General features: G+C 48.4%; 1 protein-coding gene across 1 annotated transcript in view; it reads left to right on the forward strand.

The window, feature by feature from the left end:
- The first annotated feature begins 12,726 nt into the window (after window positions 1–12,726).
- EML1 (EMAP like 1) overlaps window positions 12,727–26,962 on the forward strand; it is a 218,988-nt gene continuing 204,752 nt past the window's right edge. The window contains exon 1 of the mRNA XM_042475111.1: window positions 12,727–12,769. Within this exon, the coding sequence (XP_042331045.1) occupies window positions 12,739–12,769 (31 nt within the window). The 5' untranslated portion in view covers window positions 12,727–12,738. The remainder of the gene's footprint in view (window positions 12,770–26,962) is intronic.

A 26,962-nucleotide genomic window follows, 5' to 3' on the forward strand; every position in this document is an offset into this window, starting at 1 on the left:
CAAGGTCAGGGCCAGAGACGCACAATGGAATAGTGGGCCCAAAAATTAAATCGAGAAAAAAAAGAAGGGCAACAAGAATCATGGAAGCCCCAGAGAAGACACTTTCATAAATTCTAATTTCCTCCCATCCTTTTGGGATAGCACTATACATCAATCTGACCACAGGGCTTAGTGAGAAAAAAGAAAAATTGTTAAACGCCTGGTTGAGGCAGGCACAGAAGGACAAATAAGCTGATGCTAGAGGGGTATCAGAATGCTACGACAAAAACAAAAAGAGCAAGGAAGGAGATAGAAGAGGGATCAAACATAAAACTAAGCAACTAAACAACTTGGGAACCTATTCAAAATAAAAAAGTGGGAGGCCTATCAAAACTAAGAAAAAAAAAAACAACAAAATTCAAAATGGGACGAAAAGGAACAGAAGTAGGACAAAAAGATAAGAAGAAAGAAAAAATAAAAAAAACCCTAAGAATGAATAGAAGGATAAAAAGAAAGTCCATAACACAACATACAAACTGAAAGCTAAGAAAATAAGAGAACCAGATAAAAACAAGCGAGCTAAAAGAGAAACAAGGCGAAAAAACAAAGTAGATCAGACACCCAAAAATAAATTTCAAGCAAGCAATAAGAAAAAAAAAAATCAAGAAAAAATGATAAAGTCAAAAGACGGAACCCAAACAAAATACGGGAATCCACAATGAGGAAAGAAAAGAAAATTAAAAGAAAAAACAGGTTAAGGGATTGAAAAAATACTGAGAATAAAGAAGAAGGAAAAAAAATAAGGAAAGAAAATAAAGAAGAAGAACTAAAGACTTTATCCACTATTTCTTCCTCTACTATCGTCGCCATGTTACCATGTTCTTATCTGATTTCCAAACCATCCGAACTTTTCATCACATTTCCAAAGACGCCTCTCTCACTAAAACTCGAAAAAAACACTATCCTCCCCACTCCATCCGCCTATGCCATCCACGTCTCCCTCCCCTCTTTCGTCTTCGCCCTCCCCTCTCTCTCCCCCCTCCCTCCTCCTTCTCCCCCTCCCCACCTCTCTCCCCCTCCGCCTACCCCCCCCACACCTCTCGTTTCTCCATCTCCTCTCGCCCCTCTCTCTCCTCCTTCTTTCCACCCTCATTACCCCTCCCCCGGCCTCTTTCTTTTTTCCCTCCTCCCCCTCTGCTCCCTCAGAACAATTTTGTACGTAGCAAAACGACACATAGGTATAGTCCGCGAGCAAGACAACAACCTCGCGACAAGCAAAAACAGACATGAAAAACTAAGCCCTGGTTAAAGCAGAAGAAATCAAGCAGACAACAATGTAAGGGTGGCAAAGCAAAGAACTAAGGGGCCCGTAAAATAAAAAGCAAAAGACATTGCAGTAGTAGTTCTCGAAAGAAACAATAAAGCTCAAAAATCATCAGAAAAAAGTTACCAGCGGCAAAGATGGTTTCAAATAACAACTTCAAACCTCCTCACAAAACACCGCAGTTCCCACCCATCCTCCGTCTCTCATCCCCCCCTACTCCCCCCTCCTCCCCCCTAAATCCCTACCCCCTCCTCCTCATCTACCCCCCCGCCCCTCCACTCCCTCACCTTCATTTCCTCGGCCCCCCCATCCCTCTCACCCCCTCAACTCCCTCCCCGCCCCTCCATTCCCCCCTCCGCCTCCCCTCCTGCGCCCCACTACAGCTGCCCCCCCCCTTCCCCCTAGTCCCTCCCTCCTCACCTATGACTCCCCCCCTGCCAGCGTCTCACTCCCCTTCCTGTCCCACCTTACCCCCCCCGTCCCCCCCCCACCCTCCTTTGCTGATCTCACCCCCCCCCCCCCGCTAATCGCCCTCTCCCGCCCCCTCCTAGTACACCCCCCACCCCGCCTCCCCCCCGCCCCCCACTCCTACCGCTCACTCCACTCCCCTCCCCCTCTCCCCCCCACTCCCGTCCCTCCCCCCCTACCCCCCCGGTTCTCGGCGCTCCTCCGAGTCCTTTGTCCCCCTCTCTTCCCGCACCCGCTGCCCGCTGCCCATACACACCCCCCCCACTTCCCCACCTCCCCCCTCCTCCTCCCCGCGCACACCCTCTCCTCCTCCCCCCCTCCCTACCCCCCCGCCACCCCCCCCCCCCCCTCCCCCCCCCTCTACGCTCCCCCCGTACCTGCGCGCACTGACCCCTCCCCTACACCTCCGCCGTCTCCCCCTTTCACTTCCCTCATTGCCTCCACACTCTCCCTCCCCCAACCCTGCCTCAACGCAGCCCACCCCTCCCCCCACCCCCCCCCACTGCCCTCCCCCCGTCCCTACCCGCCCCCCGCGCCCCCACTCCCCTCCCGGCCCTTCCTCCTCCCCCCATATGTCTCCGTTCTCCCTCCTACCTCTACCCCCCTCCACTGTTTTCCCCTCTCCCCTCTCCCCCCGCCTCCTCCTCCCCCCGCACGCCGTTCTAGCTATTCTCCCCCCTCACCCTCCTCCCCCCCCCCTCTATCTTCCTCCACCCCCGTCTCACCTCCCTTCCCCTCCCCCGACGCCTCTCCATCTCCCCCCGCTCCCCCCTCCCCCTCACTCCCTTCCCTACTTTCGCCCTTTACCCTCCTCCCCCCCCCCCTCCCTCCCCCCCCTCCCCCCACTCACCTCCTCCCTCTTCCCCTCCTCCCGGCACCTGCGCCCATCCCGCCACGCGCGCTCCTCCCCTCTCCCTCCCTACCCTCCTGCTAAAATCCAAGGACTTACAGCCCGGGACCGCCCCCCCCCCCCCTCCCCCCCTACTCCCACGCGTCCCCCCCCTCCCTCACCCCTCCCCTCTCCCTCCACGCGCGCCGCCTCCCCCCCCGCTCTCCTTTCTCCCCCCTTTGCCCCAGCTCCAACCCTCCCGCCAGCTTCCCCCCTCCCCTCCCTCCCTCCTCTCCTACTCCTTCCTTCCTTCTCCTCCTCTTTCCCTCCTTCCTCCCCCCCCTCCCCCCTTCCTGCCACCCTCCCCCCTCCGACTCCCGCCTCCCCCCCTCCAGCCTCCCCCCCCCCTCCCTTCTCACTCCCCCTCCTACTCCTCCGTCTTCCCTCTCCCCCTCCCACCCCCCTCTCCTCGATCCCCCGCTCCCTAGCAGCCTCTATCACTTCCAAACCCACAGAAACCAACCCCCCCTTCAAACAAGAACCTCTACCTCCCCCCCCTCATTTGTAATACTCTCTACCTACGCCCCCACTGCCCACACCTATCCTCTGTCTGACACCCATCCCCCTCCCCCAGCCCTTTCCCGTTCCGTCACCCTCCTCACCTCGCCTCGCCTTCCTCTCTCCCACATACTAAGAAAAAGAGAAAGGAATAAAAAAAATAAAGGAAAAAAACAAACAAAAATAGAACATCATCGCCCCCTCCAGCCTGCCCCCCCCTCCCCCCCCATTCACGCACGGAGCCCCACACTCCCCTCAACTAATTCTCACCCCCCGGAAACCCTCCCCCGCGGTCCCCGCCTCCCCGCCCCCACCCTTTCCGGCGCCCGACTCCCCTCACTGCATGGACCACTCCCCGCGCCCCTCCTCCTCCCCTCCCCCCGCCCCCCCTTACACCTCCCCCCCCTCTCCCCACCCCACCGCCATCCTCCCCCCTCCTGGCTCATCCACATTCCCTTCCCGCCCGCCCCGTCTCCCCTTCCCGCCAGCCCTCCCCCGCTATACCCTCTACAATCCCCCTCCTCTCTGCTCTCCCTCCCCCCTCCACAACTCCTCTCCCAGCTCCCTCCCCCCACCCCCGCCCCCCATCCCCACCACGGCCGCCTCGCCGCATTCCCCTCTACCCCCCCCTCTGCAGTCCCTCCCTCTCCCTCAACCCCGCCCCCCTCCCCCTCCCCCCTCCCCCCCCCCCCACACTAGCTTGCGCCCCTCCTCCCCCTCCCCTCACCATGGCCTCTGCGCTCCCCTTCCCCCGCCATCCGGCCGCCCCACCTCCTACCCACCCCCTCACTCTATCCCCCCAAGCCCCCTGACCCTCACTAGCCCCCCCCCGCGCGCGTGCTCCCCGCCCCCCCCTCCTCCCCCCCTCGCCTCCTCCCGCCTACCCGCCCACACCCTTCCCCCTACCCGCCCGCTCTCCCCCCCCCCTCCTCCCGCTCCCCTCTCGTACTCCCCCCTCCCTCATCCACACATGCCACCCCCAATCTCTTCCCACCCTCCTTCCCCCCTCCCCTCTGACTGCCCCCTCCTCCTCCCCCCCCTCACCCCCCTCCCTCTCCGCCCCACCCCCTGTCCCCCCCCCAGCCTTCATACCACTCCTCCCACCTCCCCTCTCTCCCTACTCCCACCGTCCCCCCCTCCCCCGTCCCCTCTCTCACCCCCCCCATCCACTCCCTCCTCCCCCCTCCTACGCGCCCCGCACCCCCTCAGTCCCCCCGCCTTCCCTCCTCCTCCCCCCCCCAGCCCTCCTACACCCCCCATCCCCGCCTACCCCCCCCCCCGTCCCCTACTCCCCCTCGGCTCCCCACCCCACCCACCCCTATACTCATCCTCCCCCTTGCCCCCCCCTCTACCCGCGCCTTCCCACCTCTCCCCCACCACGGTCTGATGTCCGCCGCTCAGCCCCTCTCCCCCTCTCCGCCTTCCTGCCTAGTCACCACCTCCCTTCCCCCTCCGAGTTCCGCTCATTCTCTCCCCCCCACCCGCCTTCCCCGCCCCCCGCCCCCACTCCCCCCCCCCTCTATCACGCCCCTCTACTCCCTCTACCTCACCAACCTCCCCCCCCCCCCTCCCGCTCCCCCCTCACCCTCTCTGCCCGTCCCCTCCAGCTCCTCCTCGCCCCTCCCCCCCCATCCTCCAACCCCCTCTACCCCCACCTGGCCCCCTTCACGCTCCGCCTCCCCCCCCCCCCCGTCCGCCCGCGTCCCCCTTCCCTCCCCGCCCTCCTCACCCCTACCCCACCCTCTCTCCGTCCCCGCCCCTCCCTCCCCCTCCCCCCCTTCTCCTGCGGCCCCCTCTCCCATACGCCTCCCCTCCCCCCCCCCTCCCCTCCCACCCCCCCCTCCTCTCCCCCCCCCCTCTCCGCCCTCCCCGCCCCTCTTACCGCCCCCTTCCCCATACCCCTCCACCCTCCATACCCCTCCTCCCACTTAAAACCCCCCGCTACCCCCCCATTCTCCTACCCGACCCCCCACCCGCCCCCCCTACCGCCCCCCGTCGCCCTCCCATCTCCTCTCCCCCCCCCCCACCCCACTCCTAGTCCCGCCCTCACCTTCTCCCCCCGTCCACCTCCCTCCCACCACCCCCCTTCCCTATCCTTCGTCTCCCCACCCCCCATTCCCCCTCAGCACACCTGCTCGTCTCCCCCCCCTCCCCGCCCCTCCGCCCCCCTCCCCTTCGCCTCCCTCCTCCTATCGATTCCCCTCTCACCCCCTCCCCTCCCTTATCTCCTTCCCCCCCTCCCCATCTACTCCCCCTTCTCCACTCCCCCCCCACTTCTGCTACTTCCCCCCCCCGCCTCACCTATCGGCCCTCCCCTACGCACCACTCCTCGCTGCCCCTCCTCTATCCCTCCCTATCCCCTCCTTCCCCTCTCCACCGGTTCCTGCCCGTCCTCCCTCCCCCCCCCCCCCGCGCCCTTCATCTCCCCGCCTCCCCGCCCCCCCCTCCTGCCTGTCCGCTCCGTCTTCATACGCCTCCCCCCCCCCCCCCTTCCCCCACTTTCCCCATCCTCCTCCCCCCCCCCCCCCCTCCCGCGCTTCCACATCCCCCCACCTGGCCCGCCCTGCGCCCCCCCCGACCCCCCCGCATGCGGCTCGCCCCCTTCTCTCCCCGCACCCCTCCCACTCCGCCCTCCCCCGCCCTACCCCATCCCCCCCCCCTCCCTCGTCCTTCTTCTCCATACCTAACCCGCCCCACTCCCCCTCACTCTCCGCTCCCCCCGCACGCGTGCCCTCAGCCCCATCCCCCCCCCCCCCCCCACCCCGCCACTCTCCCACCCCCCTCCCCCCCCCGCACCCCCCTCTCCCTCCCCCCAATCCCACCCCCTCGCTCCCCTGACCCACCCACCCTTCTCACTCCCCCTCCCAGATCTTCCCCTCCCCCTACCCCCTCCTCCACCCCCCCCCCCCCCTCACTCCACTGCCCTCTCCCCCTCACCTGCGCCTTCCCCCTCGCCTCCCCCCCTCCTTTGGCCCCGCCCTCCTCCCACACTCCGCTCGCATCCCCCATCCCGCTCTCACACCCCCCTCTCCGCCACCCCGCACCCTAGCCCCCCCCCCCTGCTCCCCCTCGTCCCTACCCCCCCCCCCCCTCCCACCCCCCCCTCCCACTCCCTCCATCCGCCCTCCCCTTCCCTCCCCCCCTCTCCTCCCCGCCGCCCATCCCCTCCCCCCCCGCCCACCAAGAATCCCGCCCCCCCCGCCCTCCACCGTCCTCCCCTCCCCCCCCCTCCGCTCCTCCCTCCTCCCACCCTCCGTCCTGCCCGCCACCTCCGCCCTCCCTCTCCTCCCCCCTACCATACCCCTCCCTGACTCCCATCTCCCATCCTCTCTCCACCCTCCTCTCCCCACCGCCCCCCTTCCGTGCGGCCGTCGCTCCTCCTCCCTTCCTCCCCCTCACCCCTGTCTCCACATCCCCCCCCCGCTTGCTGCAATCCCCTCCCCTCCCACCCCCGCTTCCCCAAGCCCCCCTTCCCTCAGCCACTCCCTCCCTCTCCCCCCCCCCCCCGCCCCCTATACTATCCCCCTCCCCACCTCCCGTGCTCCCAGCTCCCTTCCCTCTCCCCACCCTGCTCAGCTCCTCTCCTTCCCCCCTCCCCCCCCCTCCCCTCCTCCCTCCCCCTCCCCCCCGCTCCCCCCGCCCCCCACCCCTCTTTCACACTATCCTACACCCCTCGCCCGCCCCCCCCCTCCCTCCTCCTCCCCCCCCTCCATCCCGCCCTACATCTCCCGACCTCTACTCTCCCCCGCTTCTCTTACCCCCCTCCACCCCTGACCCCACCCTCCTCCCTACTCTCTGCGTGCCTTCCTCCGCCCACCCTAGCTCCCGTCCCGCCGACGATTTCCCCTCCTCTCGACTCCCCCCTTCCCGCCCTCTCCCTCCTCCCACCGTCCCTCTCCACGCGCTCCTCCCCCTCCCCCTCCCTCACCCCCACCCCCCCCCCTCCTGCCCCCCTCCTTTCCACCCTAACCCCCCTCCCTCCCCCTCCACCACCCCGTCCACGACCACCCTCAACTCCCCTCACGCCCCTCGATTCTCCCCCCTTCCCCCCTGCCCTCCCCCCCTTCTCTACCTCCCTCCTTCCCCCCATCGTACCCCACGCTGCCCGCCACCACCCCTCCCTCTCCCCCCCCTGCGGCTCCTCCCGATCCCGTTAGCGCACACGCACTACCCGTTGCCGTCCCTTTCCCCGCGCCCCGCCCGTCCTCCCCTCCCCACACCCCCGCGCGCCCCACCCCCTCCCCCCCCCACCCTCGCCTCCTTCTCTCCATCCTATCCCGGACCTCCTCCCCTCACTCCCCCTTTTCGCCCCCCCCATCCTCCCCCACCCCCTGCGCTCCTGCCCACACCATCCACCCATCCTTACCCCACCAGCTCCCCCCCTCTTCACCCCTCCCTCCATCAGCATCCCCTCCCCCACCCCCCTACGCATTCCGTACCCTTCCCCCCCCCCCCGCCCCCGTCCACGCTACCCTGCTACCCCCCGCCCCCCCGTCCCAGCTTTTCGAACCCCCTCCCCCCCGTCCCCCCCCTCGCCCTTCCTCCTCGATCCTCCTGGATGCCCCAGGCCTGCAAGAGGTCCCCCCGAATGCCCCCGTTCCCCCCGCTTAGCCCTCCTTTAGGTCCCCATTTACGTCACCCGGGCCCCCCCTATTCCGCCTTCCGCCCATCGAGCCGCTCCCTGAGGGCCCAGTCTGCAAGTTGCCCCCCAGAGGCCCCCCTGCCCCCTTGGAGCCTCCTGGAGGGCCCCGGGACCAGCAGCGGGCCCCCAGATGGCCCCTGCCGCCTCGGAGCCCTTCTGGAGGGCCCCAGGGACGGCAGCGGGGCGCCCAAGAGCCCCCTGCCCCCTCGGAGCCCTCTGGAGGCCCAGGGAAGGCACGGGGCCCCAGGAGGCCCCCTGCTGGCCTCGGCGACCCTCCTGGAGGGCCCCAGGGATGCAGCAGGCCTCCTAGAGGCCCGCGCCACTGCTTTTCACTGCTCTGGGCACCGCCATTTTGGGCGAAAAATGGCGCCCATAGCCCCAGAGGCCGTCGGGGCGCTGCCATTTGCCGCCCAAAATGGCGGCGCCCAGAGGGCAAAAAGCTGTGTACACGGCGGCGCGGTCAGCCCTAGTGCCAGCCAGGCCAGTCCTCCCGCGGGCCGCATCCGCCGGGCCGAGGTTGCCGACCCTGGACTAGAGAAACCAAATGGAAGTTGAATCCAGCAAACCATTGGTGTGTGTTGTGTGCGCATGCCTCACGTGTGTATACACCCATTGTCTCATCTGTTCCCCCTCTGGATCTGGAATAGCTGATGAAAACGTTAGGGGATAACATTATACACAACTTTGGAAAACTGATTATTTACTTTAAAGATGTATAAACTGTCTTTTAGAGTAAGGCCTTCTAAGGCAGTGTAAAAAACCAATAACTACCATATATACTTGACTATAAATCAACCTCATGTATAAGTTGAGGGCAGGTTTTGGGGCCAAAATTAGGGATTTTGCTATGACCCATGGATAAGTCGAGAGTAAAACATCTAAAGGATGAAGCAAAGTAATACAATGTAATAAAACTTAGAAAATTCCAGCAGACATAACTCTTTGTGGTTACTCTTAAGGCTGGAAGGATGAGATGATAGAGGGGATCGGTGCTTCCAGTACAGATTATACTCTTGCTTTTCACCAGGGGATTGTTCCTTCTTATAAATAAGAGTTAAGATACAGTACTTACACTGACCCATGGATAAGTGGGCTCAGTTTTCGGGGGTCAATTTTTGACCTAAATTTCTAGACTTATACATGAGTATGTACAATATGCCAATACATAATGAAACAAGAGGAACAACTGTGAAAACAGTGATAAAATCCAAATTACCCATTGAAAACAGATAGTGCTGTAGACAGCCACAATAATACACACACACAACTCCAGTAGAATCCTAACCTAATCCAATTTTAGGACAAATTAAAGTGGAGGCCTAGCAGAAAACCTTCAAAACTTGGGACAACTACTAAGAAAAATCAAGGAAGAAAGTGCAAAGGCAGGCCTACGGTTCAACATAAAGGGGGGAAAATCACAATAGTGAATCTTGACAAATTCAACCTAAACAATGAAGAAATTAGAAGTAGTAAAAGAATTATCATACCTGGAATCAGCCATTGATGAGAATGTGAATTGTAGCCAGGAAATTAGAAGAAGATTAAGAATGGGGATGGTGGCTATGAAAGAACTAGAAAAGATTCTAAAATGCAAAGATATACAACTCAGAACAAAAGTTAGAATCATACATGTCATTGTATTCCCTATTACTAACGTATGGATGTGACAGCTGGACAGTTAAAAAAGCAGATAGGAAGAAAATCCATGCATTTGAGATGTGGTGCTGGAGAAGAGTGCTGAGGATCCTAGGGACAGCCAAAGGACAAACAAATGGGTCCTAGAGCAGATCAAGCCAGAAGTCTCCCTGGAAGCCAAGATGACAAAACTGAGGCTGTCGTATGTCAGGCACATCAGGAGAAGGGAGGATTTACTGGAAAAAACAATAATGCTAAGAAAAATGAAGGGAAGTAGAAAGAGAGGAATGCCGCATGCTAGATGGATAGACCTTGTTAAGGAGAGAATGGGTATGAGTTTGCAGGACATTAGCAGAACAGTGGAGGGCAGGGGGTCTCAGAGATGTCTCATCCACAGGGTCGTCATGGGTCAAGATTGATTTGAGGGCAGTTAGCGACACAACAACAAAAGTGGAGGCCTATAATGGTGGAATAAAAGCCCACAGGCAGGGGGCTAGAACTGAGAAAGTCCTGGGTTTCATGCCTTCCAATCTAATAGCCCTTAAAAGGCTTGTTTTAAGGCACATAAAACCTGCAAAAATTCTCCATCAGACATCCCACATTTTTCCTTGCTTATGCCCTCTATATGACAGTTTGTTCAGACACAGGAGCCTGTAGTTCTTGTTTACTATTAAGCAGTAATTTGTTTAAGAATTTGCTTTAATTTATTAACTAACAGGACAATCCAAGGTAAATTCCACCTCAGTGACACTTAACATCACTCCAAGGACTCATCGAATTTGTGCTACCTCTCCAAAACTCTGCTTCTCCTGTTTTCATCAAGATTGCCATATAAGCACAACTCAGCTGAAATTTTAAATTAGTTCATTTTACATTGCAGTCAGCAGTGCGGTAAAAGTGAAGGTGAAAAGGAGGAGGTTCTGGCCCAGAGAAGGACATGTTTTAATATGGTTTGGGGCATTTTGTCTTGAAACTGATGGCTAATTTAGGCACATACTGTCCTTCTTCTTAAACTACTTAATAAACACTTAATTAGCCTAATGTGTCTGACTTTGCATTCATTTTTCTAATTGCATAGATTTCCAAAATTGTCTTTGTTGCTATTAATTACTGTCAAATCAACCTCAATGTATGGTGACCCTGTGAATGAGAGACCTCCTAGTTACACTGTCATCAACTGTCCAGCTTAGATCTTGCAAATCCAGGGCTATGGCTTCCTTGATTGAATTAGTCCACCTTTAATGTGGTCTCCCTCTTTTCCTACTGCCTTCTAATTTTCTGTGTGTTATTTTCTTTTCCAGGGAGTCATGTCATCTCATGTCCAAGGTATGACAGCCTAAGTTTAGTCACTTTGGCAAATGTGATTTGCTCTTGGACCCATTCATTTGTCTTTTTAGCAATACATGGTATATATTGTTAAGGAAAATGCAACATGGGATATACAGTAATAGAAATAAAACATGAATGTGAAAGTCACAATGACTAAGCAAGAACAATTAAGAAGCTACACAGGTGAAAAAGCTAATGTAATTTAGAAGTCTTGAAAGTCAAGGACAGAATTATAGAATGTACACAATTGGAAACACCTGAGATTCATTTAGTGTACAAGGTAAAATGATGAAATACTTGGATTGGTCTTAAGTGTGAGTTGAACTATGTGCACCAATCAAAATGAATGTACACACCCACTGGGTGGAAACTGACTAGTGGGTGGTGATTAACAATGGCTATAATAATTGCTATGTTTGCCAATGTATTTTGTGGGTAGTTGTGGATAGTTGGAGTGTTTTGGGGATATTGTAGAGATTGAGATTGTGAGGGCATAGAGTATTTGTATATAGTAGAATAAAGTAGATCTTTTATATAAGACTACTGAGTTGTCTGGTGTCTTGAGTGAAGATACAAGAGCCAGCAGAATCCTGGAGAAGTTTGGAGACATCTCAGGAAGAAGAGTGAGAAGGCTTGAGGAGTTTGTCAGGGTCTTCAGCCTATTCTCTGAAACTCTGCTGCTTTGGAGAAAAGCAATAACCACTGACCAAAGCTGGTCAGCACCGCTGCATAACAAGGTGGTGAGTTAGTGCCAGAGGTGAAGTGCTACAACTCCCATCATCCCTGACATATATAGACCTCTCATACAGTTCCATATTTCAGATGAGTCTTACTGTCTGCTTTCTTCACTATCCAGTGTTCACACCCATACATAGAAATGAGAAGTATATTGCAACATCCCACTTGTGGTCTCCAAGGACTCCTTTCACATGGAGTGATGGTAGGTGGCTGTGTTTGTGTCTATATACATCTTAAGGTGCTAGCTGTCTTCCCAGACATCCAGAGCTTGGAAAGTTATTTTGGACACTGGCTATGTTGGTTGGAGATTCTGGAGGTCTGTAGTCCAAAAACAACTTCCCCAATCTCATTGAGATCTATAAATGTGGGAACAACAGTGATCTTTGTCTGTCTGGTAGTGTATTTTATCTGTGCCTCCACCTACGCTTGAGATATGTATCTGTATATGAACTCAAAAATAATAAAATGGCTCCAGTAACCTTCGTCCAATGGAAACCACAAACCCACTAGAAAGCTATTCCCTCGAACTTTATAGAAAGGGTGATCACAGCAACATATCATATTCTTTGATGTCCATGAATGGATAGAATGAGCATAAAAACATACCTTCTGTAACTTTGGTACAGAAAAATACTCAAATGTAGCTTTTAGCAAAAGAAAAAAAGTTTATCCACAGCTATGATCTATGCTTATCAAGCCAAAAACAACTTTCGTTTCTCCCAAGTAGAGTACATCATCTTAGCCACATGTTCTTGTTATGTAAGCAGGAATGCCCTGGAAACCAGCCCCACTTACGAGCTTCTCCACATCATAATTATTTTAGAGGGCATCTGATTCCGGATTCTCAGCATAGTTCTTAAAAGCTTTTTCATAAATATTCCATGCCCTTTTCAAGAGTGCAAGAGTGCCACTGTGACATTAAAGAGGAAGCTGTTTGAAGGGGAGGGATGTCAACAAATTTATCCACCAATCGCGTGCTCTTTTGGCACAAAAGCACATTCTTATCTTTACATCCCATAATGAGAAGGCAGAGACAGAATTTGTTGCTGTAACTCCTCGGGTGGGCAGATGTACAGCTGAGGAGAAGGAGAAAAAGGAGAGAGACAGACAGACAGAAGTGTTCATGTTTTGCTCATGTTTCTGCTGCTTGCCCTGACGGAGGAACAAGTCCTGTATTATTTTTTACCCTCCTTCTGTGGTTTTGCCTAAGCTGCATTAAAGGAAACTTCTTTTCGCATGATGTCAGACTGTGAGGGAATGGCTGTGGGTAAGTGCTGGATTTATATTTACCACACTGTCCCGAAGTGTAGTTCATGTTCTCAGCTTGCAAAAGCAACACAGAAAGAAGCTGGCATGCCTGTCGGAGGAAAACACTCTACCCTGTCGAATGGGTCAGAGCATGAAAAAGCAGGCATATATTCCTCCAAAACCAGTTCTGTCCCACAACATTCTTGCCTAGCCAGAAACGGAGTGACACAGCGACAGCTTCATGTTTTTATTTTGCTTTATTTAAAGCTTTGTAAACTATATTTATGAGCATTTTAAAAAAAAAAATCTGACCTCCCACATGTTGAGGTTTCTGGGCAAAGAGCAGACAATTATAACAGTAGCCATGATAATATTGTTATTCAATGTGGTATAGTGGCTGGAGTAATAGACTTGGGAGGATTTGGGAGGACTTGCAAGACTTGGGAGGACTAGATCCAAGTCCCCAGTGAGCCATGAGTTTTACTGAGTTATTTTGGGCTAGTCAATCTTTTTCTTAGCTTGACTGACCTCATAGGACTGTTGTGAAAATAAACCTGGGAGGAAGATAGCCATGTATGTCCACCCAAGCTCATGGGACAGAAGGCATCATATAAATGAAACAACTAAACAACATATGGTGACCATGTAATAAAAGATAGCATGTATCATTGTACAGTGTATAGTAAAATTCCATAGAATCTACAGTGTCTAGATTTTTCCTTAAGAGAAATCTGGAACCTAATGTTTGGGCACAGGACCAGAAATTAGTATTCTGTTGTAACCTATTTGTATTGTTTCCCAATTTCAAAAGGGGATAGAATGAAGTAAACTCAGATTTATTGCTAAAAGTGCATTGTGGTTCAAAAATAGTTGACTAGCATAGCATATCTAATCACATTCCTTTACTAGGGAAAAAGATATGCTTAAGAACTGGAGCCATTTGGTGGAAATAGGTATCCATGCTTTTCTGAACTCCCTCTGTGTAAGCTTCATCCATATCCTATACAGTATTTACTTCAGGAAGGAAAATCCGGGAAGGGGAGGGGGATTCACACTTGCATTTCTGTCCTGAGGAGATCCGTAGTTCCCACTACGGTTTACATGTCCAAATCTCTCAGTGACATTTAAACCCTGGTTATTCACACATGCACCAGATTGATTCAAAATGGGGGTGGCCCCCTTCTGGATAGGATCCCGCACAATCTGGATCAATTCAGCAGTGTACTCCAGATTGCTCCAGACTTTTACAAAAGCCACAGTAAGGACCCGGTGTCAAATACATTTGGTTAAGTGGGTTTCTCTGTGTGCATGTGGGGCCTGTGTGAAAGTCATGGAGATAACCCAGTTTCACGCCAGGTTATTTCTGTAGTGTGAATGGGGCCCAGGTCACTTCTATGCCAAATGATTCAATCTGTGTTGGGAAAAATTAGCAGCTCATTTAAAAGTGCACCATCGTTTTCCTGTAGGATTGTTTATGGCAGTTGCATAACCATTTAATTTCATGGCCATATGAAGGATCAATGACTACTGTGACATTTGGGAACTCAAATTAGGGAAGCTGAGCTAGAGAGACTTATCTTTGGCCAGTTTTACCTAACCTGGTGGCCTCTTTTGGGGTTGGACCACAGTGACCATGCTGCCTGGACACAGTGAGAACTGTCATTCAAAGCATATCGAGGCCTAGTATTGTGGAACCATTGCGGTTTCCTCTGTGCCTTAATAGTGATTTTCAGCAATATCTGGAAAAATCTTTATCAGTGGTAACTATGAATTCAACACCTCATTTCTGGTCATTCATGTCACCCGAGTTGGGGCTAAAAAAGATGTCCATATCCTCTGGAAAGCTGGATCCAGAGACCATAACAAAGCATATAAAATGATACACAAAAGCTACAGGAGATGCTGGACATATTAATTTGTCTATTTCTTCCTCAGTCTAACAAAGAGATTTATTTCCTTCCAGTTATAGCTGGTAACTAAAACTTCAGATTTCGTTTAACTCACTGTGTGTGAATAGGTGTGGCTATTCACTGTGTGTGAATAGGTGTGGATTTGTTTGTTTTTAGAAATGTTGCTGTTAAGTTTGCATAACTGGCTTTTTCCATGTCAATATGCACTTTATTTTATTATACCATTGTATTCTCCACTCCACAATATCATTAATACCCTAAAAGAGTCTTTGTGGACAGACTGTCCTTTTCAACAGACATATGGATACAGACATGGATTTAAGATGAGCAGTCGGCTTTAGGTCACAATATGTTTTTGTATGGGGCACAACAAATCAAATATACCAATGCTAAGCAGCAATCATTTACATTAGATAAGAAAAAGATTACAGGAAGATATTTTTGTTGCCTTGTCAAAAGGTATACCGTGGAGCTAGAAACCAGAGCAGGGTGCTTTGCCAGCAGAGCTAGCCTCAGTTTAGAAGCTGGAACAATTTTGCTTGTTAAGCACTGTGGTGAGTCATGTCAGGGAAGTGGGAGAGGACAGGAAGATGAAATTCCAATGACAGAAATGATATATAGTGCCCACCTAATATGAATGAAACTGCTGCAATGGCTACTTGTATGTTCCATTTTCCTTTGCAAAAAAAGAAAAGGGTTAGGATATCATTTCTAACAGATCATTGTTGCTGTGGGTGTGACTCTGTTACTAGTTTACCCATATACAACAGAACTGAAGTTTGCTTTCCCAGAGTAAGGGTGCATATGGGTGACAAGAATTTTCGTCACAATGATGATAGGGAAATAAGATCCCTCCTCTCATACATCTCCCTGCTGATCTTGTTACCCCTCCCCTATGGCAGCTATTTAAAGTGTATTAATTGCTTTCATACCTAAATGCTTTAAAGGCACTAGACCCTGTATGATCTCGGAAGCCAGACAGGGTCAGATTTGGTTTGTACTTGGAAGGGAGACCACCAGTTTGTTGTTGTATTCCTTCAAGTCATTTCCGACTAACACAACCCTATCATAGCATTTTCTTGGCAAAATTTGTTCAGAGGAGCTTTGCCTTTGCCTTATTCTGAGGCTGAGAAAGTGTGACTTGCACAAGGTCACCCAGTGGGCTTCCATGGCTGAGTGGGGATTCAAACTCTGGTCTCGAGAATCGTAGCCTAACACTCAAACCACTGCAGCATGCTGTGCTGTAGAGTGTACTTCAGAAGAAAGAGCTGGCAAAACCACCTCTGATTATTCCTTGCAGAAGAAAACCCTATGAAATTCATGGGGTCACCATGAGTTAACTGGTAACTTGAAGGCATATACATGCATAATTACTTTCACATAATTAACATAATGCATTATTTGAGCCTCATTATGGTACTTTGCTATATGGTGTGCACGTATGCAAAGTCAATGTATATCTTGATGTCCCTGAAATTACAGCATAAATTGTGTTTAATAGTTCCCTGTTTGCTCATGGGTGACTTAGTTATCCTGTCAGCTTAAATGCTGCATACTTAAAATATGTTAGCTTTGATCTAATTAGAAGGCAGATATACATGCAGTAAGACAGAACAGGATCAGGATTCAATTACAAGGGATTCAATTACAAATTATGTCTGCTTTCCCAGCCACATGACATGCTTCAGGTGTGTTCGACTACAACTCCCATGACCTCTAGCAAGCAAAATGGGGATGGCAGATGTGGTGCAGCACATGTGGAGGGCACAAAGTTGGGAGAACAAAGTTGCCCCTAATCCCTAGAAATATTTTTAAAAGGCAGTGATTGTTATTGTAACCCGTTACTTCCAAGCTCTCCATTTGAAAAGAAGCTCTAACCATCCAGACATTCTGTTATCTTCCAGAGTTTTGAAAAGTGTTTGCAATGTACAACCAGGCTGCTCCCTTAAAGAAAGCAGGGCAAGCGTAATGTGATCATAGCTGTACAAAACAACCAGCCTGCAAAGAGACTGGCATTCTGAATAAAACTACAGGCCCTGGGGAAATTTTATATGACCGGGCCTAACTTAAAACTCACAAGTGAATGATGTACTATGACAAGGTCATCCAGTAAGATTGACCTTTTATCTAAAGGTGTATCCACGCTGCAAAATTAAAGCAGTTTGAAATCACTTTAACTGTAATTACTCTCTCCTACAGAATCCTGGGGTTTGTAGTTTGGTGAGACACCAGAGCTTCCTGACAGACCTTAACCATCTACAAATCCCCAAATTCTACAGGATAGAGCCATGACAGATAAAGTGGCATCAAACTGCATTAGTTCTGCAGAGTGGCAGCATCCTTAATCTAATTTAACTGCTTCTAGCCAGGAGGTTGGAGGCAGTGCAGAGCAGAGGGTGAGCCCTGGGGCAACAACTGGTGGAGAGAGAAAGCTAAGTAAATACAGAGAGCCTCTGGAATCATGACAGTTAAAGTGGTATCAGACTGCTTTAATTCTGCAGTGTGGATACATCCAAGGTTGGGGAACTCACATTGAGTCACTATTTGTATGTGGATCTCTCACATATGCAAGGTGGATGTGTGCCTATTTAGCAGAACTTCTACCTGCCTCATCCTCCCATCCTGAGGCCTTGTCATTCAACAACAGACCAACATGTAGATTAATATGTAAATCACTTCCTCCTAACCAAGGTTCACACAAGTATATATATACTCCACAAACTTCCATGCCACCATTCTATGAAGATGCCAGCCACAAATGCAAGCAAAACATCAAGAATAAATTCTTCTAGATTGCGGCCACATAGCCTGGAAAACCCACAGTAAATGTACTCTGTCTTTTACATGACACCCTGTCTTATATTTAAAGATAGCTGTCATGTCATTTTTCATGGAACTCCATGGAATCCTGGGATTTGCAGTTTAGAGAGGGCATTTAGTATTCTAAGTGCTCTAGTGATTCACCAAACTACAAATCCCAGGATTCCATGGGATGGGATCATGGCAGTTAAAGTGGAATCATAATACTATAATTGTGAATGAGTAGTGTGGAATGAGATCCTGGTTTCTTTCTCTAAAACCCAAATGGAAATGTATAATGTTCTTTTGACAAGACACCTGTGACCATAAGGTTTGCTTTTTTAAGGGAAAAAGAAAAAAGAAAAGAAATGCCAGTCTCTTTGGGAGAAGGCAGTCACTTTAGCTTTCTTCCACCAGTAGCAATTATATTGACATTCTTGCACTATCCATTAGCAGTAAGTGCATAGATGTTCTGTCATCCTTACATGTAGATAAAAGCAACACACACCAATTATTTAAGGGCTTTCCCTAGTGTGTATTATCCCCTCCTTTCTTTTGTAAAGCTGTGGCATTCATTCCCTACAGGAATGAACTGACTTTTAAGCATCAAGCATTTTGATTAGAGAAATGTGCACAGAGTAATTGTTCTCTCATTCTTATTACAGTCAACTTCTCCTCCGCGCCACTCCAGGATAAGCCTGTGAAGCTGAGCAAAGAATCTTACTTCTGTTCCTTTACACTAGAGTTTCTGGAAGAGTTCAGTCTAAGGCTGTGTCTTTATGGGCAGAATACTCTGAGAGCAGCCCAATATTCTGGTGTTCTGGTCCCAAAGCTGCCCCAAAGTCTCTGTTATGAGTGCCCCATTACCTGGGCACTCTAGAGCAATGCCAACCAGCTGTTTGTGTGTGCATCCCACTGTGCTGTCCATCTGCCTGGTGTTGATTTGGAGGGCTTCGGATTTTCTGAAAAGATCCAGAGCAAAAGGTGAACTTTTAAAATCTGTTGTAAAAGGGGTCTACCATGGTTTCGGGGCTGAATTGGCCATATGTCTTTAGGACAGTTTGGACCAGAACTGGGGATTGGGCCCTGCATCATCTGGACTGTTCACTATGAGGGCTGGAGGAGTAAGTGTCATTTGGCCCAAGTAGATATGGCCTAGGTGAATTCCAGTGCAAACCTGTGCTACATCTCCCAAATCAAAATTTAGTTATCAGATTTCACACTCTCCAAATATTCTGACAAATGTTCTTGCATCCTCCTCCCCACCATAGATCAGGATATATTTTAAAATGCGTGTTTTGTGGGGATAATACATATTTGAGAGGATATATGCATTGATCAATGCAACCTACATCTTTCTTGTGATATAGTATGTTTTATATGAATAATTGATATATGTTGAATTATGTTTTGTGTGTGTAATCAATCAATAAAGATAATATTTTTTAAAAGTATCTTTAAGATAAAGATGCTACATTTTTATAGATTTTTAAAAGTAAAGATCAGTGCAGAAATGGGACTTGACAAATGGATTGGGTGAAAATATATAGACGTAAAACAGACAAGCAACAAATTGATGTATCCATTCTTGCCCAGGCAATCAGGAACAAAAGCCAGGCAACAGACAATTTGATAGAATGTTTTTTCCTGTCAAATGAGAGGTTTCCTAGGAGAAAAGGGGAGCATGTTATAACTCATCAGAAAGAACTATTGAAGAAGGCTAGGCAATAGGAGAGGGCTCTCTGAAACCCTCCTACATAGATTTTGGAAAGAGAAAGAGGGGCAAGAATACAGGAGAGGGCTTTCTGAGATGCTGTTAGGATTCTTCAAGTTAAAAAGTGAGGAGGTAAAGGAAAGTGAAGAGAGATGGTGTGTAATGGTTTGAATATAGGACTAAGATTCTGAGCCTGCATCTACATAGCAGAATCAATGCAGTTTGACACCACTTTAACTGTCATGGCCCAGTGCTATGGAATTCTGGGATCTGTAGTTTTGTGAGATATTTAGCCTTCCCAGTCAGAGAGCTCTGGAACCACAAAATCCCCTTCAAATCCCAGGGTTTCATATGATGGAGCCATGACAATTAAAGCAGTGTCAGACTTCATTAATTCTTCAGTGTGACAGTAATACTGAACTCTGGGAGACCAGGTTTTAAATTTCTACTCAGCCATGGAAACTTACTCAGTGACCTTGGGCAAGGCACTCTCTCTCAGCTCCAGAGGAAGGCAATCCCATCTGAACAAATCTTGCCAAGAAACCCTATGATAGGTTCTCCTTAGGGATGCCATTAGTTGAATATGACTTGAAGGGACACAACAACAAGAACAGTAAAGTAGTAAGACCTAATGGATCCCCCTTCAGGTATTAATTAGAGACATGGGCAGTGCCAACTTCACATCAGCCAATCTACAATAAACTATAATGCTGTCTTCTTCTTTGTAAGTTGTAACCAGTCCCATATGAGTTGGATCTGAAATAATTATTCCCTCCCATGTTTGCAATTATCAGTGTTTTTCAGCATATAAAACTTCACTTGACTTGATAAATTTGGCCAGTGAGAAAGGGTTGTGATCAAGGGGGGATAACCAAGTGGAGTGAATAATAAATTGGCAGGGAAAAGAGAGGGGATGATAGCCAGTGTGGTGTGGTGGTTTGAGTGTTGGACCATGAATCTGGAAATCAGGATTCAAATCCCTGCTTGGTCATAGAAACCCACTGGGTGACCTTAGGCAAATCACACACTCTCAGCCTCAGAGGAAGGCAAAGACAATCCCTCTCTGAACAAATTCCACCAAGCAAACCCTGTGATGGTGTCACCTTAGAGTCACCATAAATCGGAATTGACTTAAAGGCACACAGCAACAACAAGGGGGAAAATCTAGTGCTACTGACATGAACAATTACACAAAGTAATAGGTATGCATATCACAAGAAAAGTTAATATATGTAAGGGTATTAGGAAGCTATGAAATAATTTACAATCAATAAAGAAAGCCACCATTCATTGTAAGAAATAAAGGTCATATCATAATTTCTTTTCATGACTGTCATTGTAGAATTCCAGGGCCCAAGTTAACTTTTATACAACACACTAAAGGAAGATTTTTTTAATCTCATCACTTGCTGATTAAAATTTGCCCCAACTGAGTAAAGGAACAACAGCATTACTTGATTCTAAAGCAGTAGCTGATTTAATTTGCCCATTAAAGTGATTAGAGCCTGCAGTTTCAATAGCTTAATGAAAATTATTCCATATCATGCAAAGATCCCTTTATGCTCTTTTTAAAGACTGATTGACTGAAACTCAACAGCAGTAAAGGCCTCACAGTGTTCTCAGACTGCTATCCATTTATTCATAGCAACATTTCATACACTGTCCTGTCTGACCATCCCCTTGACACACATTGGCCTCAATCCAACATTCTCTCAGTGTAACATAAATGTCTGCATGCAGAGATATGCTACATTTGCATTACACACACCTCATGCTGAATAGCAACATTTCATAACATATATCATTGACTACAATATAATATATAACCTCAATGTAAAATATAGGATATATGAGCCAAATGCAAAATATACAATGTACAACTATAATGCAAGGTACTGTATAGGATGCACAACCACAATGCACAACGTGCAACTTGCAGACACAAGGTGCAGAGGAACATGCTGGCATCTCTTCTTCCACTGCTATCAGCAAAATATGTCCATTGCACCATGGTGACTTTTTAGGCCTACATATCTTACGTGACTTACACACACATATATTTCTAGGAGAATTCCAGCTTGTATATGAGTTAATCATCTACTACTGGAACAGGTGATGGTGGCTTCAGAGATATTGTTGAACTGCAGACTCCATCAGTCATAGTCAGGTTTGTTAATGGTGAGGGAACATGGAGCTGGACTCCAACAATCTTTGCAAGGCCACAACTGCCCTCAGGTGATCTAGCAAAACAAAAACAAAATATGAAAAGGCTAAGGTCCGAATCAGATGGGTCAAATGATGCGGTTTCCAACTGTGTTCAGGGTGTAGCTTTTAGATGACATATGACTCAAACATGGAGTGAAACTACACTGGACCCATGTTATTGCTGAAGAACTGGGTTGAAAAGGAGCTGTAAAATAGCACTCCTTTTGCTGGCCCAGTTCAAAACCAAGGTGGCAGCCTGGATTGGGACCAGGCACGAATTGTGCTGGCATGGCTGCAGACTGTATTTTTTGGCCTGTCTATTTGGGGCCTAAATTTCAAGGCCTGAGACTAGAGGACCTGTATCTTGCATTAGCAAGTACATTTCTATATCGCTTATCAGTGCACTTAAGCACTCCCTAAGCAGTTTACAAAGCGTAAGCTAACTGCCCCCAACAATCTGGGTACTCATTTTAGCAACCTTGGAAGGATGCAAGCCTGAGTCAAGCTTGAGCCCTTTTTCTGGTATTGAACTCACAACCTTATGGTTTGTGAATGAGTGGCTGCAGTACAGGCATTTAACCACTGCACCACCAGGGCAGTCACCATTACCAACCCCAGGTTTAGCTGAATGACACTGTTACATCAGTCACACACCATTTTAATTATCATGGTTTCATCCTAAGGAATCCTGGCATCTGCAGTTTAGTAATTGCGTAGAATTCTCTGCAAGAGAGCTCCAGCTCCCAAAATTGTAAGTCAAGTATCCCGGTTGCCTGTCTACACTGAAAAAGACGATTTAATACTCATTCCTAATCTTCTCCTGAATTGTAGCTTGGAGAAGGCATGACAGTGAAAGTGGTATGAATCTGGTAGAACTCTATAGTGCAGTTACTTTTCCTATTGGCCACAAATACAGGGATTATAGCTGGTTTGTTGTTAGTTCTCCTTTTCCACAGCCCAAAATTAAAATGGCCTCCAAACTGCAGTCCAAAGGCAGAGCTACTGCATCATCACATCTATCTAGCTATCTATCACCAAAAAAATTGCATGTAGATATGCATTTAAATACACACACTTTCACATTCTCTCTCAAAATAAGCCTTCATATGGAATTTTTAAAGCATTCATTCTTAACATTTGATGTTGTTAACTACTGTCAAGTTGACTGCAACTTATGACAACTCTATAAATGAGAGACCTCCAAGTCATCCTGTGATCAACAGCCTTGTGCAGATCTTGCAAACTCAGGGCTCTTGCTTCTTCAGTTGAAAAGAACTCACCAGACAAGATGATATCCCTTAGTAAGGTGGAGGTCAGTAGGAAGAAAGAAAGGCAATTTTCTAGATCAGTGGTTCCCAAACCTTGGTCCTCCAGGTGTTTTGGGCTTCATTTCCCAGAAGCCCTAGCCAACTTGACCAACAGTCAGGAATTCTGGGAGCTGAAGTCTAAAATATCTGGAGAACCAACGTTTTGAAAACCACTGTTCTGGATGTATACTCTCAGTCAGGGAAGACATGACAATGAACCTGCTGGGACACCATGGTTTGAAGTCAACAATAACAACAATCATCTTGTAATGCAGTCTTCTTCTTTTCCTACTGCCTTCAACCTTGCCAAGCTGTATTTTCTAATCAATCATGTCTTCTCATGATATGTCCAAAGTACAACAGTCTCCTCCAGCACCACATTTCAGTTGTATTGATTCTCTTCTTAAAAGCTTTCATCACTGGCCAGCTTTCACAACCATACAGAGAAATCAGAAATCATAGTATCATAGAAACCTAGGGTTGGAAAAGACCTCTGAGGACACCCAACCTAGCCCTCTGCCATGCAGGAACACACATTCAAAGCACCCCGGGTAGATGGTTGTCCAGACTTTGTTTAAAAACTTCCAATGAAGGTGAATCCATCACTCTCCATGGCAACACATTCCAGTGCCAAAAAGCTCAGTGCAATGGAATGGACAATCCTGACTTGATATATCTTTACACTTAAGGATCCTGTCTAGTTTCTTCATAGCTGTCCTTCTACCAGTTTAGAGTTTGCACTTTTGTCTTTAGAGTTGGGAGAATGACAGCTTCACAGAAAAGCCTGTCCAAAAGAATCACGTGTTCTGGAGTACAATTTAATATTTGTGGGTGCTCACAGGCTGGAAATGCAATTACTAAGGTCAGAAGAGAACGTGGACCACCCAGACTCATGTTTCCCAAGACTCCAAACATGCAATGTCCAAAGAAAGCAACTGAAAGAATCACACAATAAATCTGCTGAGGTTTTTAAAACAAACAAACATATAAAATGTTTGTAACCAAGTAGAATTGTCATGTTCCCATCTGCTTGAACTGCACAAATATTGTGGAAGGAATTAGCAGCAAATAATCTATACCCTTTTTCTTATGAAAATTTATAGTAAGCTATACCCATAATAATCCATACCTTTTTCTTACGGGGATTTGTAATACAGTCAACCCTTCACATTTGCAAATTTGATTATTTGAGGGTTTGGTTATTCGTGGATTTGATTTATATGTTCACGATAGGAATCTCTAGGTCCTCTTGTACAACTCTGCTGGAAATTGACCATACAGTTGCACTGGAGGACATGGAGATTACTAGAGAAAACACTTCTCTAGGCATTTGTAGGTCCTCCAGCATGATTCTATGGTCAACTTCTGGCAAATGTTGACTATAGAGTTCGATAGAGGACCTAGAGATTCCTAGAGAAGTGTTATCTCAGGTAAAAACATGGTGGTTTTTTATTTGCAGTTTTTCTACTTTCACAGGGGTCCTGTGCAAATGTGGAGGGCCAACTGTAATCTATAATTTTTTTCTTATACACATCTATACCTGTTTTCCTTTCTTAGTACTGATTATGACCTATAAAGCCCTATACGACTCAGATTCAAGCAATCTGAAGGACTATCTTCCCATATGAGTTTTCCCAAGCTCTAAGTCCCGACACAGATGGGCAAAAGCGCCATCCTGGGGCCAAAATTAGGGCTCGGAAGAGGTACCATTTTGGTGTGCATGCATTCACATGACACATGCACCGATGACGTGCCTTATGCTATCTTGAGTGAGACTGCCACCATACTGTAGAATTAATGCAGTTTGACATCACTTTAGCTGTCATAGCTCTGTCCTATGGAACCCTGGGACTTGGAGTTTGTTGTGGCATCAGAGCTCCATGAAAGAGAAAGCTAAATATCTCACAAAACTACAAATCCCAAAATTTCATAACTTTGAGCCATCGCAGGAAATGGGTGTCAAACTGCATTAATTCTGCATTGTGGCATAAGCCAGAGTTCTTTATTACTTACATATTTGAGTAAGCACATGTACAATCTGTTACACCAGATTAGATTTCAACTGGTGTAACAGTTATCTCTTCTCATCAAGGACCATAGAAACTGTTGCTCTGTGAGAACTGACTACAGATTTCTAAGAGACCTCTGTTGTTGTTGTTGCCGTGTGCCTTCAAATTGTTTCTGACTTATGATGACCCTATGGTGAACCTCTCATGTGGATTTCTTTGCATGATTTGTTTGGCAGGGGTTGCCATTGCCTTTCCCTGAGGCTGAGAGAGTGTGACTTGCTCAAAGTCACCCAGTGGATTTACATAGCAACTCAGGATTTGTACTCTGGTGTCCAGAGTCATAGTCCCATGCTCAAACCACTATACCATGCTGGTCTCCAGGGACCTCTGCAACACAAGAAAAGTAAAATCCAAAAGATTTCTTGGCGCAAACTGTGGCAGTTGTATTACTGTAAAACTAGACATCCTCACAAAAGAGGTGAATTTTCAGATGGCTAGCTGTGTTTTCCCAATTGCCTAAAAAGGGAAGAAAAAAGTAGTTCTGAGGCATGTCTCAGATGAACCTATTTATTTCAGGATAAGCCTTTGTAGACTGCATCCTGCATCTTCAGATGTATCTGAGCAAGTGAGCTGAAGTCCATGAAAGCTTATGTTGAATTCATTTTATTTCTCTTAAGAGTGCATCAAGACTACATTTTATTTTATTTTATTTTTATTTTCTATGAAGAGAGGAAGGATTATAATAATGATGGAGCACAATTTATCCCACAGCTATTCATTTTCTCTTTCTCTTTGTGTGTGTGTTTGTGTGTGTGTGTTGATGAGAGAAGGGAATGTACTTCTGAAGCTCCTTTTTAAAGAAAATATGGATGTTGAATTTTTCATCTGGAAAGCCATCTCCTCTCTCTTGACCCACATCAGCAAATCATGTAAATCAAAGGCAGTCCAAAGCATCTTTTTAATTTGCCAGCAATTTAAAGTGACAATATTCTTTGCCACCCCCTGGCAGTAAATCTGGAGATGACGAAAATCAGCTAAGAAGAGTTACCATGCAAAGAGATGTGTTTGTGTGTGTGTGTGTAAAATCGAATGGGCTTACAACAGTGTAAGAGTGGCCCTGCTGAGACACATGAATGAGAGTGTGTCAGAAGCATGCCCTTGCTGTGCTCAAACCATTTTCAAGAGCACCCCCACAATCCATGGATGTTTCAAGGAACAAAAGATCATAAAGCATTTGAATTCATAGCAGGCAACTTACATGTACTACAGGATGCCTTTAGAGGGGGGCTTTTCAAAAAAAAATCAGAAGAAAGAAAATCATGCTCTTCATGAGTAAAACCGCTCTGCAGGTTGATTTGAACATTTTCAAACCCTGGTTGTTCAAAGAGACAAGGCTGCAGTAGCTCCTTGCTTTAACTTCTCCCTTGCCTTAGATCTTAGCATTAAACTGAGGGGGAAAAGCTACGGGTAAATTGAAAAATTGAATGCTGAAAGGTGGAAAGGGACAAGAATCCATTTCAAAATTTTGATTAACACAGGCATAAAAGAGCAGGGCCATTCAAAGATTTTTTGCTGTCTGAGGGAGATAAAGAAATGCCCCTTTATATCCATAAATCATAGTACCCATACCCAGCACGGTTATTTTGGCACTAAAGCAGCAAATGTCATACACATCTATCCATCTTTAGCAATAAAAATATATATCTAAAGGGCTGAGCAGATAGACAGGGAAAACCAGGCCGATCCCGTTTCCCCCCAAACCAATTGGAAACACCATATGGCCCACTTCCAAGGTGGGTTCAGCACCCACAGCCAGTCTGCACCATGCTGTATCAAGCCACACCTCTTAGGATTTTGGGGGGGGGGGTTGCCTCTCCACCATGCATGCACATCATCGCAAAAACACAAAATCTGAGACCAGAATTATCTAAATCTTCTCCCCAGCTGCCATCCCATTGGATGCCTTATGTGGCTGGCCACATGCTTGTGGGGCTAGCCACATCACCTACAGTGACAGTGCAATTATTTTACGGTGCAGCTGGCCACTTGTGTACCTGCATGCTCAAAAGAAAAAAAAATGTATGGCAAGCAATGGTGCTGGCAGCTGCATCTTATCAGTCCAAAGGCACATACTGCTTTTATACACTGCCTGGTCTTTCCCACATTCCCACACTCACAGCACGCTGTTTATATGCTGGTGTGATGATGCTAATTTTCTACATTGAAGGAGAGCACCAGAGCTTCTTTTTGCTCTGGTTTGTAGCTCCA

The sequence above is a fragment of the Sceloporus undulatus genome, chromosome 1 (assembly GCF_019175285.1).
Source record: "Sceloporus undulatus isolate JIND9_A2432 ecotype Alabama chromosome 1, SceUnd_v1.1, whole genome shotgun sequence".
NCBI lineage: Eukaryota > Metazoa > Chordata > Lepidosauria > Squamata > Phrynosomatidae > Sceloporus > Sceloporus undulatus.